Source organism: Nymphalis io, chromosome 22, assembly GCF_905147045.1.
Source record: "Nymphalis io chromosome 22, ilAglIoxx1.1, whole genome shotgun sequence".
Classification (NCBI taxonomy): domain Eukaryota; kingdom Metazoa; phylum Arthropoda; class Insecta; order Lepidoptera; family Nymphalidae; genus Nymphalis; species Nymphalis io.
In genome coordinates this window covers 5,519,046-5,533,151 of record NC_065909.1, presented here as the reverse complement: position 1 = coordinate 5,533,151, position 14,106 = coordinate 5,519,046, and the positions used below count along the sequence as shown (strand labels likewise).

At 29.7% G+C, this 14,106-nt stretch overlaps 1 protein-coding gene across 9 annotated transcripts in view; it reads right to left on the bottom strand.

The window, feature by feature from the left end:
- Nucleotides 1-14,106, bottom strand: part of LOC126777160 (A disintegrin and metalloproteinase with thrombospondin motifs 18) — a 133,403-nt gene that overhangs the window by 10,397 nt on the left and 108,900 nt on the right. For all 9 annotated transcript variants that reach the window (XM_050500096.1, XM_050500095.1, XM_050500097.1 and 6 more), the window contains 4 exons: nt 11,508-11,603; nt 6,428-6,557; nt 4,772-4,879; nt 183-318 (listed from right to left, as the gene is read on the bottom strand). In XM_050500096.1, coding sequence (XP_050356053.1) covers nt 183-318; nt 4,772-4,879; nt 6,428-6,557; nt 11,508-11,603 — 470 coding nt within the window. The remainder of the gene's footprint in view (nt 1-182; nt 319-4,771; nt 4,880-6,427; nt 6,558-11,507; nt 11,604-14,106) is intronic.

Here is a 14,106-nt window from a genome sequence, read left to right as displayed (position 1 = left end):
ACTGGAAATCAATAATGATATTTAATTAATGGAGGTGTAGTATCATTATATGATCAATGCGTGTATTTTAAAATTATGTAATGTAAATGTCTAAAATCTTAATAGAGTTTTTTTTTTCTAATATGCAAAGGGGAATTAGGAATCAGCTCAAGAAATAAATTAGTTAATAAATATTTAAATACCTGTAGCCATCATAATCAACAATAACAAGGATTTCTGGATATATAACGTATGGTGCTTCTCTCTTCCGCCTGCTTAGCGACTCTGTCGATCTTTTCCTTCTGAAACGCTTGCCAAGATGATCAGGTTCCATGAAAGCTAAAATAAAAAAATAAAAAACAAAATTTGAATTGAAAAAAAATGTTGGTTGTTATTTATTTTATATTTTGTTATATAATCATTATGTATATTTTAACAGGTTAATGTATTATCCATACACGAAAACAATGTCGTAGATTGTTAAATTTTTTTAATTAAAGAAGTATGACATTAGCATACAAAATTTATCAATTCAAATGAACACACATTATATGTAAATGTTATAAACAATAAATTTTTTCTTAAATTAACATTATATGGCGCTTGCATTCTATAAAGAATGAACGTTTCTTAAAAATTTTAAATGTCGTATAATCTCTTGTTTATGGTCAAATACATTAACGATACGTAATTTAAATAAATCGTATAAAATAATTTGTAAATTATAAAATGTATAGGTATTTTTATTTATAAAAATTATAGTGTTTTAATAAGTACGATACTCGTATATTTTAAATGTGTCAATATAACGTGAAAATTACACAGACTATCTTATTGATTACCTATATATAATAACATTTTCATCAAAATATCGATTGCATCTGTGTGCTTTAACTATGGTTGGCTTTCAGATATGTTTATTATTATGATTATTATAATTGTTGTGGCTGCCTCTAACACAAGCGTTTAATTTATATTATTAAAAGAAGCATATAATAAATAAATTAATATTTTATATGATATTAGAATTTTTAAAAAGAGTGGCTTTTAAATTAAATTTAAATTTACGTTGTATTCACTAAAGAAAATGTATCGTGTTACACATGAATCAGTTCTCTGAACTAAGAATATTATGTGCCAACTAATCACTAAATCTTAGCGAAGTCGCGTTCGATAGCGAATTATTAAAAAAATATGGTTTTCCCAAGAACATGTGTATTGTCGAATAAAAGATTAATGAATGATATTTTAATAACATCGCGAATATATTATGAGGCTGACGTAATACGCCCGAGACTCGACCTTACGACCTCTCCAAGATAACGTCCATAAAGATTACATTTCTTACATTTTTATTAGCACTTTTGATCTATTCACACAAGAATACATTATTACAATTCGATTTAAAAAAAAAACAAAGATATTTCTGTCGTCATTTATACTCTTCCGCGTTCAGATATATACATTAATTACAAATTCTCATAATGAAGACAATCTTAAAGGTACATTAAAACCGACTAAAAAAATACATCGAATACAAAAATAAATTTGTTACGATATGTAATCATTAAGACAGACAGTCTGGCATCTCTTCCCATATTTATTGGTAGTTTAAATACCTAAAATTATAAATATACACGAAATCAACGACATATGCTTGAAACGAGTTTCGCGGCTATTTTGCATAATTTTCATAGGTGCCTTTCCTGTCATGAGAGCGAACACGTGTCTTTCTGCGAATTTGCCGAAGATATACCTAATGTTAATAAATTTCCCCAATTTTTAATGTGTATCATTAAATTTAGAATTGGTTCTAAATTAATCATTTAGTTCGTCTATACTTATTTTATAGATTAAAATGGTCGTTGAGGGACAGATAAAAAAATCTAGGAAATCATTTTGGCATTTATAGACAAAAATTTTAATGATTACTGGCCACTATTAGTCGTGAAAGGAATTAGTTAGATTATTAGAAATAATCAATAACATAAAAAGGATTTTTTTTTTGCTTAGAAACCAGAAACATCATCTCTGGTAGCATTGAAATCCATAGATTAAGATTAATGATCGAAGTTATCCACAAATGCAAATGTTACTTGCAGAAACGACATTATGCTTATAATAATGATTACGCATATAAATAAAAACATTTTAAAATGAAATTATTAACCATCTACTCTGCATTTATCAAATTACACTCGTAAGAATATTTATGCCCAAACTAATTATAAAACATATTTTTATGACCTGAAAATCGACCACGGCAATCTCTAACACTAGTGATGTGCCATTTGGCTTATGGCACATTTGTACAGAATATATTTTAGTGCACAAATTTATATACAAACACAGGTTAATTCTCTTCATCCTCATTTCTCTTGCGGTAGATTGATAGGACAGACAAATCAAGCGCAGGGCCGTTGGCATTAGAGACTCTCATTTAGAGCTCTATCAAGATTCCAGCTATACTTAGTATTATTACTCATCATCTGAGTATCATAACTTTAAACTACTAATGGGACAGAAAAACCTAATAACATTTGGTCCTACATCTCGGGATCTGCATTTGAAATATAGCTTGAGTTTATTTATGTGCTAGAAAATCAAGAATAATATAATAACATAAAACCTAATTTGAATAATAAGTTACACAATTTTTTTCATCAATAATTTCATTTAAAAGGTATTGCACCGTGACGCAATTGTAAAATTATTTTTATTTCTTGTATTATAAAAGGTCGGAGTAAATAGAACAGAAAACTATTTATTGCCTTTAAAATTTATGTTTAGCCGCATTGAGACACGCACCCTATCACGTCTTGTAAATATCTAAACCGAATCAAAAATAAAGGTCTGTCGTAAAATCGTAACAGTCACGAAATGCTCAAATAAGGATAATTCGGATTATCAAATGGACAAAGGTTGTATGTTTTATTATTATCTGTGCATGAAGCTTATAAAACGTTACAGATAAATAATAATCAAATAGAGCTTAATTTTGAAATAATAAACTTATTAATAAATAAAATATTTTTTTCTTATATTTACTAATACATTAAATAAGAATAAAATAATTTGAATAATGATTTTTACAATAAAAAATATAAAAAGAATTTCTTTGAATATATTATCTGCCTATTAATAAAGTTCTTCCCCAAAATATTATGAATATTCATATTTCTCGAAGTCTTTTGTCAAAACACAAAATAGAATGGAGCAAGCAAATAAAAAAGTTAAAACGGCTTGCATATTAACGTACTTGTAAATTAGAAATACGTTTTAAATTTAATACTATCCACATATCGTGAAGTACCTAAAATATAACTTTTTTAATAGCCATAAGAACAAAGGATGCAATCGGCGCGGCGTCCAAAGAGTTTTAATTTCGTTTTTTTTTAAATATATAGTATTGACATAATGGTTAATAAAATAATTAAGCATATTACAATATTATATGTTTTATAGTAAGTAGTAACTAGTTAATTTATTCGTGTTGACAGTTAAAAGTAATATATAGTGACGACTTAACAGTATACTCACTAAATTAAATAATAATGTATTTGATTATAAATATTCAATTTGAATCGTCATTTGAACGCTAGATGGTGTTAATGTCAATTAACCTATAAATTATATGTATTTAAATAAATACTCGCGAAGGAAGAGAATATGTTTTTATAATAATGAATACAGGTATATTATTACTAATAGTATCGTTGATTGATTTTCCGTGTGCAAAAAAGTTATTACATATGTTTTTATTCAATTTTGCAAAAAATAAATTGTGTTCTTTACAATCAGAAACGTAAATTTGCAATTATAGCATAAATGAAAATAAATAAAGAAATTGCAGCAGAAAATTTTACTTCGAAGACGTACTAAAATCAAACGTATAGTGCCTATTTAATATGGCAATACTAATCCTTTGAAAAACATAAATGTGAAATGAGAGTCAAATTAAATATTATGAGTTCGTAGTTCTCCTTATTTATTTTTATAATGATTAACGTCCGCGTGACCCTGGTCAAAAAACAGTTACCGAAATTTATAAAAATATTAAATTTTTTAAGAGATACACATGCATTTAGAAACGAAGCTAAAAACTATCACACTTTACATCGTCCGAAGACTAAAAAAAAACGAAGGCTCCTCCTTTTCTCTTCACGTCCCCTTGGTCTTTTCTCTTCCGTTCCCCTTGATCTTAAGTCTGTGACGAAAATTCTATGTACTGCGTTTACATATAGCCTCTTTAAAATACTTTTAGTATAGCATACTAACAAACGATCTTTGCTCACATCTCTGCTAACCGCTTTTTTGCTCGCGCGATTGGGATGTGAACGTGAAAGTATGTTTGTTTGATTGTCAGGCGTTTACTCCTCAACGCCTCAATCGATCTTCGTGAAATTTGGCGCGCGGTAGTTTGCGACAAGGATACATGAAGAGGAACATAGATTTTAATCTTAATCGAAGAAGTATATAATTAATTAGGTGTAAGCACGTGAAGACTTAGATAAGAGTTATCTTAAACGCAGAATTTTGGCACTGTTATATTCGCATTATTAACGAAAGTAAATTTATATAATAAAGATTAATTTCTATAATTGCATAGGTTTAATAATATTCAATAACTATCTAATTGTATACTATTACACGATTTCGTTTTTGTAATGAAAGACAGATGGCTTGAAGTCGCAACCCGAGGTTTTAGCTCCGCAAACAGTGTTTATATTTATTTAATAATTAACTTTTTAATGCAAGTAGGGCAATAAAAATGTGGTAACAAACATCTTACCATAATCACTCGAGTGGTCGCCTTGTGCCGGGTCTCTTTTTATAATGACATGTCCAGCTCCTTGTAACGCCCTCTGGAGTTGTGCTTGTTCCACTTTTTTTCTTTTTACTAAAAAATAAAATAAACAGTAAATATTTTCTTCATTATGTTATAAATTTAATTAAATGATTTTAATTGTAATGTACGCTTGTAAACGATTCGATTTTAATTATTTTTGTACACTTTAATTTTTTAGAAGATTATATCAATTTTTAAAACTTATTCACATATTTATTTATATGTGTATAATGAAGTCCTCTTGAACGCCATTCTCTAAAGTGACTAGCCATTTGTGCGGTCATAATATAGTAACCAAGTGTGTGTGCAAACAACAAACAACAAGTTCCAATGATACAGGAAATTCCACGAGACCGGAAAGAGTTCAGAGGCAGGACCAACAGCTTTACGTCCTTGCTTTCCGAGGCACAGAAGTGTACACACCTCCACTTTCAGACCCCAGGTAAAAAACACACAACAACAATATATATATGTAGCTTGTATAAATAAAAAGGAAGCCAATTAAAGTTGACGTTTTTTTAATCACGGAAGATACGACGAAAAATTAATTGCAAGTTTGCGATCATAAGATATATTAGTAATTAGTTGATGTTAAATATATATGCAAAAACCAGTTATACACCTGATTCTCATACGACATTATGAATGAGAAACTAACAGATGTAATGTTCTGTGTCGATAATTTAAATAAGCTTTTATAAATATTGTTTTGTTAAACTTCCTTGTGCTGGGTGGTGGATGGGCGATGAGTTTGAAATACCGTATTCTAATGCAATATTTTTATTTGCTTTTGATTGCAAAACTTGTCCAACGAAAATGAGTTTTAGGTGAACTCAATATAAACACGCGCATTTACACTTGCACACGTTCATTTGCTGGTGTTATTTTTTATAATAGATTAGAAAATGAATTAATTTCATTCAAACTTTGTCCTTATAAAAGGTCAGTCAAACAATCTAATTTATCTTTTACTTACTACCATATATAGATATATATCATATTTAAATAAAATATCAAAGTGATAGTTGGTGATGATCCATCTAGACCGGTAAAGTTCAAATACAGTACCAACAGATTTATGTGTTATCCAAGGCAGTATGCAGTCATTCGTCGGTTCTTCTCAGGTCTGTGGTGTTTATTTCCGAGATATTATTTAGTACCGGTGGGATATTTATGAGAATCAATGAGTAAGTGTAACCTTCTATATTCAATAAAGATTTTTGACTTTGACTTTGAGTACGAATTGAAAACGTATTTACATTGATTTGCAACTCCTCATGAAGATACCAACTACTAATACAATAATATTATACCAACGATATCAATAGCAATGATAAAAAAAAACCTTATTTGCAACGTCTAGTTAAACAAATTTTCGGTAACAGCTACATGTAGAGATACCACGACAATAATGTTAATTCGCTTAATTAAGAGATTACGTTCAATAAATCTAACAATATATAATATAAACAAAACTTTGTTATATTGATATATAAGTATATGGACTTCAAACATTGATATTAATAAAATTAATAGTTATATACACATATAAAAGGATTAAATTTGTTGTATAAATTGGAAAGGTAGAAAATAACTCACCAATAGGAAGCCCAGTGTCTATGGACACCATGTCAGTCATGCTGGTCGGGTCCATGAACATCTCATCGTCTTGAGCGGCCATGGTGTCTGGTATCGGACGTATCACTAAATCGTGTCCGATCGAACCCTCCTGTTGAAAATAGTAACGTTAAATAATGGAATATAAAACAATCATAAAGAATATGCTGTTTTGTTAAATTATTCTAAGCTTAAAACTTCTAACAATTTATTTAAGTGCTTAATAAAAAAATGTTATATTTATCATCAAACATATCTTGGAAAAAGCTCTATGTCATGTGTACGATAAATCAACGGTGGCATTTTAGAGAAATATCAGTGCCTTATTTGAGAAAACAAAAAAACAAAGTCAGGTACGATGGTTCATTTATCAACACCCTTAATATTTTTAATTTCTTATAGGTACATTCTTATAATATTATAGTTTTATAATTAATGACTTGTATTTACAAAATATGAAAGTAAAAATAAACTTTATACTTAAACATAAACTTGAATTATGCAAATGATAATTATGAAATTAATAATAATTTTTATGTCTCTCATAACATTATTAATATTATAATATAATAATAATAAGAAAATAAAATAATACTAATGATATAATCGTTAGTGAAAATAGTCTTAACAAAGATAACACAGTAAAAAAGAAATCGACCTTAAAATTTCACAAGCCCAATGAAGTATTTATTTTTAGGCTATTGAAATATCAACAGTAATAGCTCTATGTAACGATAATGATATACAGTAGTAAGACTTAAGTCTTAACAATTTGTAAGATTTTCCCGCCGATTGTTAGTTCTGCTGTTGCAATCGGCCTTAGACTACTTGCGTTTCTTTTGTCTGTCGATGTTTATAGTTCGTTGTATTGAAGCATTAAAAACACAGTATTTATCTTTAAAAATATGAATGTCGAAATTTAGCTGAGTGTATGAATGAATGAATTATTCTAAGTAGAGCAAAAGTGCATATTACAAAGATTTCGTAGCTGCTATAAATTAAAATAATATAACAATAATTCCTTGCTGCTAATGTGAATTCCTTGACATAAGACCTCTAAGCTAGCCATAATATCAATGAGTTGAAACGAGTATTATAGCTACACAGATAATTATAAAGTAGCTAAGTATAAAATGCTAACATTTATGGTTATTAAATTTGAATCGAACAGTAATTAAATTATAATAAAACACTTAAAAAACTTACTTCATCTTTGACTAATAAAACTCACGTGACATAAAACTAAGTTATTAATTAAAATTAATTATTGCATTGCTCGGCGAATTGTGGCATAAAATTACAAAATTAATTATGTCCTTATTTATATAAAAAGTTTAATATAAAAAAAAAGCTGTTTAATTCCTTTTACAAAAATATGGCATAACGTCCGATTACTAAATTCAAAAAACGTTTTGCTAACGGATGATAGAATTGTCGGCATCCAAAAAAAAAAAAAAAACATTTCGCTCGTAAACACATATAATTTTATTTTATGTTATATTTGTTCAGCTCATTACTTAGACAAAATTGTAAACTATATCCTTATTGTCTAGATACATCTGAGTATTGTCAACTGTACTTAGTTCCACGCGTTATAATTATTTTCAACGAAGTCAGTTTCAATAAAAAAAGTCACGATCATATAATATATTCTATTAAGAACATTGTTATATCGATTACAATACAACTTAGATAATTAAATTATTATGTAAATAATACCGATGACTTAACAATATCGATTCTTGAATATCGATCACTGATACCAAAATTGGTTTACATAATCCTATCATGAGTATGATTTCGTTATTTTAAATCACAAAAACGTTTCATCCTCCAGACACGCTTGGGGATAACCCACATCACCATGAATCTCGAATAATCTGACACGTATGTATGTCTTATGACATTGACACGTGCCCAAAATACTTACTAAGTACATCCTGTTTGGGATACAGAGCGACGACATCACACATTCAATTATAAAAAAGCAATAATATTATAGTCTATGTCAAAAGCAATATATATTCATCACAGCACTAGGTTATTTTTTTTTTTTAATTATAAGGCATACGGGCAAAGGCGTTATTTTGCGTGATATAAATTAAAATCGTAAGAAATTTAAGCTGTGACCTAAGATGTTTCGTACATTGTGCCTTTAATTATACTGTCTCAGTTTCCCTATAAAATAGTACGCTTTTAGAACAAATCATTGACCTGTACTGAAACTATACAGTTTTTAAAAAAATCTAGAAAGCCCTACCATATATGTTTGTATATCGTATAATTGGATAAGATTTGACATAGTAAAGTTTCTATATATAGGTAACATCTATGAACCGCATGTTATTTGGGGGGTTATATTCTTGGCCATGTAGTATTTATCATCGCCAAAAGTTTGGTAAATTATCGATGTATATTATTTTAAAACCCTCGACACAGAATGATTAATATTACACATTAATTTTAAAAATCGTTATTTAATAAAATACGTCAATGCGGTTCTCAACCGATTATTATTAGGTTTTGAATACAATGTCAAGGGTATGGAAAAGGGTAGGTAGCCTAACACTCCTCCCCCACACGCGGGCGGAAACTCAAACATTATAAATGTCTGGTGGTAGGGCTTTGTGCAAGGTCGTCTGGGTAGGTAGCACCCACTCATCAGATATTTTACCGCAAAACAGCAATACTTGATATTGTTGTGTTCCGGTTTGAAGGGTGAGTAAGCCAGTGTAATTACAGGCACAAGGGACATAAAATCTTAGTTCCCAAGGTTGGTGGCGCATTGGCTATAAGCGATGGTTGACATTTCTTACAATGCCAATGTCTAAGGGCGTTTGGTGACCACTTAACATCAGGTGGCCCATATGCTCGTCCACCTTCCTATTCTATAAAAAAAAAATGTCATTCTTGAGTAAATACGCTTTTTATAATATTATATTATAAGCTTTATCATAATTAATACCGATTTGATACAATGAACGATGACACATGACGAAAAATGTCACGTTTTCTTTTTATTTATTATTATTAACTATTATTTAACATTCGTGCACTTCCTATGGGTATGAAAGAGATAGTTATATTGGTTAGACAGAGATGTCATATGGTTATAGCAATGAGACCGCCCTTAACTATTCTTTCTGTATCCCTTGTTCATTCTTACTTTTTTGTCTCATTATTTTTCTTATATTACATTAGGGTATATTTATATTGTACTGTTATGCCTTTATATATTTCTTATCATACGTAGCATTTTGTTGCAGCATATGAAAAATAAATTAATAAAAATAATATAATAGTTAATTTATGACAAAAGTTTGCTTGTATGATGAGCTTCGCCAAAACCTAGTCTCATTACTGGGCAAACGTCTTCTCTCCTCTCAAGAAGGAGCTTAATCCACCACGCTGCGTTGCGTCTCTCCACCAAGACGCATATACACATGTTGTAGAATGTTAGCTGTCATAGCAGGTTTCGTTACGAAGTTTGAACATAAAATCTTCTGTTAACATTCGCGTGTTCCACTGGTCTCATATTTGCTTAATATTATCATTTAATTAGTACCAAAACTATAAAAACGTAGTTAAAAATTTTAATTAATACACAGTTCTTTTAATAACGCGTCAATTTTATTGCTGGCAATAAATATTATGTTTTCCTGTTCAAGTGACGTGTTGACAGACTATCGGTTTAATTAATGTATATAATTTTATCGATTTTTCGTCTTAATATAAAACGATTTTCCATAAAAGAGTTTTTACTCATTATTTTATTTATTTACACAAACCGGAACATAGCAATACAAAGTATTATTGTTTGGTTGAAATATAACTAGAGTGGCACCCACCAAAAAGTTGATACACCTTGTCACATTAAATATACTAAACTTGAAATATTAATAAATATAAAAAATAATTTACCATTAAATATGTTTAAAATAAAGTCTTATTGAAAATATGAATTTTATCGCGACACGTTTGTGTTATTCTAGAAAGGGTGTGAATTCTAGAAAGAACATTTGAAATAGCGCACTTATAAAAACTCATTTCAGTTTTATCCTGACATTTTGATATTTTTTAAGTGCGTCTCTAAAGTATTAGAAAACAAATGTTTTTGTCTGTGCTGACGCTTAGCGAATAATATGTAAAAATATACGGCACCAACAAACATCGATTTCTCTCTTTCTGTAATCATTGACTTGACATTTGATAGAAAAAAGACAGACAGACATGTTTTACTAATCACAATCCCAAAACAACGTTTATAGGTAGAGCAGACAATATTTATAATGAAATACAAATACCTAATTATAATAATTATTAAAAATAGTATAAAAATAGTTGAAGGAATTTAATTCATATTACTCCTCAGTAGTTAATCGATACTTAAATATATTTTGCGGTCTGACTCTCATTATTATTGGTATTTCCATCTCGGAAAGCTACGCACCATTATTATAACACCTTCAAATAAATTCCGTAATTAATCTTGTATACAATAACAATATTATTTTTCTAAATCATAATCATCACTAGAATAAATAAAGAAAAAAAATCCGAGATGGCCCATTGGTAAGAACGCGTGAACCTCGACCGATGATCGTGGGTTCAAATCCAAAAATGTAAACAACGTTGACATTGAACTGACGCGATATAACTGGTCGAGATTTGAATAATCTATGATATATAAATAGCATATGGGCCACCTGATGGTAAGTGGTCACCAACGCCTATAGACAATGGCATTGTAATTAATGTTAACCATCGCTTACATCGCTAATGCGCCACCAACCTTGGGAACTGAGATGTTATTTCCCTTGTACCTGTTCTTACACTGGCTTGCTCACCCTTCAAGCGGTAACACAACAATACCAAGTATTGCTGATTTGCGGTAGAACCTGGGTGGCACTTACCCAGACAACCTTACCAACAGTAACAATATAGAAAAACTGTTAGCTGAGGCTTGTTAATCTACTCCTCCTTCGATTGGTATAGTGTATACCTACTTTTATTTTTCTTTTAATAGTAATCATATAGAACGATAGATGAATGATATACTCACCACAACAAGTTTACCATGTTTCGGATGCCTTCTGATGAGGAGTGCGGCACCATTTTCATCGTCTTGATAGACATCTCCTATATCATCTTCGCCTTCCTGAAATAATAAATTCAATTAATTTTCCAATTATGGTCCGAAATAAAATCTCATATTAAAATAAAAAATTTAGCGTTTTATTTTCTTTATAATATTATTGGATCTGAAAAAGATTTGTTTTTTCAATTCTACCACTAAACCAAGGAGGTTATTTGAAACTAGTATTAAGTCACACCTATACTGGTCAAGGCTGAGAAAATTTAAAGTGATATCGTCTCTCGGGACGTCCATTGTTATTTTGCTCCACTTACATTGCTAATTAGACAGCGCGGTGTATGTGATGAGAATAGCGATTGGCTAAACATTTTGATAAGTGGTAAAGGTGACCGTTTACTAAGGATGGAAAATCGAGCATAAAAATGTTTTTAGTAATATTAAATATGCTGTTTATTTGCGGCTCCTTCGTGTAGCGTTATCCTTTATAATAGAAAAAAAAACATCAAAATTTTGGACTTTGTTAGTAAACTGTTTATGTGTATTTACATAATAGTTTTTGTTTGTTCCTACAATAAATACTACTAGTATATTTTTTACCTAATCCTAATATGATAAATGCGAAAGTGAGCATGTTTGTTTGTTACGTTTTCACGTCTTAACTACTCAATAGATCATCATAAAATTTCGCATACACGTTGGGTACAGAGAAGGACATAGGAGCACCTAACTGTCCCCTTTGGGCATGCGAAGCCGCGCGCGGTAAATCGTAGTTAATAAAAACAATTTCATAAATTAAACAGATATACAGTACAAATGTAAATTGCCAACACTAAATTCAAAGGCGCGCGAAAACAAAAAAAAATATTACGTATGATTAAAATAGCTTGTATTTATTTTCTAGTGACGTTATATACCCTACAAATGTCAAGTAAAATTCAAGCTCACGTGATCAGTAAGTTCTGTTAACCTCTGAACTAAAACCGAGAATGCGAGGTCAACAGTATATACATACCTCTATACATACAACAATGAACGGAAGCGACAAACGAAGGTTGCATTGTTAAAATAAAGAAATTCCATTAAATTGTATTGTATGCGATCTGATGCATCGAACCTTACATGGCTTATTGAGGAAAAATTGTGAAACGAATGAAAATGTCTCTTTTAAAATTATCATTTTGTACGGAGGTCGTAACTCCAATGCCCTCGCGGGAATTCGTTGTTTGAGTACATTTTTATTAAATTTTATTGTCCCCAAAACAATTAATATAAAAAGCCAACTCAGGTATTCCCTGCAAATAAACCTTTACGCTACTTTCTAGATACTTTAAGTATTCTACAGAAAATAATATCTTATGTTACAAAAGAAACACTATAATATAAAGCACATAAGATTTTTTCAATTATAATTTATATTAATAATATTCTACAGTTAAGTTCAACGGTGTTCGGCGCTTTTAAACTCATAATTTTAATTGAAAATGAATAAAATAACGCTGCGAAAAACTTAAGTTTGACGGACTGACAGAATATAACCTAACATTTAACGATTTTATAGTTGTTCTTAATATAAGTAAAAATAGAAATACGTAAGGAAGAGTAAAAATGAGCAACGTTTATAATTACTTAATTTATGCCATTTTCTAACAGCACTTACAAAGACAAACACTTCTCAGTTAATATATATTTATTTATGACATACTTATATATATCGACTTTAATTTTACTTTCAATGCTCGTTAGCAACGTTACTGAAATTGAAATAGCCTTATTTTCGATTCCATCATGAATACCACATACTGTTTGAGATCTATTAATCCTGCTGTCATTGGAGTCAGCTATAAGATACAATACCTTCGGCTATTCCAAAAAAATATAACTAAAAAAAAATAGGCCTGTCATTATATCCATTAACAGTATGCATAAGAATCCGGAACACATCAGATAAAATATAGATAAGACCAAAACTTCAATCACAATGCAGATAATATCGATAACCTATGAAATACGATTTACGATATGAAAATATATTTAATTAAAAGGCATTTTGATCACGGAAGTAGGAATTGCAACACCAGTTCCGAAGGCTGTCGACAATGCACCTTTCCCGAATTCAAGCGCGGTCGTAGTATGTGACCATTTTCTATATTAAAATTATGCAGACATTTTTAACTATGACATTATAACATTTATTTACCTAAAAATTCCCTGAATGAATGAATTAATTAATTAAATTAATAGCCAGTGTCACTCGGGATGATGTAAGGATTCTAACATACCAATACATATACCATATATATGTCTCCCGAATATTTAAATATTATTTTATAATATTTTTTTTAATATATAAATTTACAGGAATATTTAATTAATAATTATAATAATTTTGAATTTCAAAGCTATTTTGAACAATGGGATATTATACTACAGAAAATCTGGACAGTCTCGCTCAAACAGGGTCGAATGGTCACCTTTGTTATGAGTCATGTCGTGAGAACTGTGAACCCATTGCAACCGTTCACTAGCTATTCGACTACTACGATACATAGCCATGATATTTGTATAA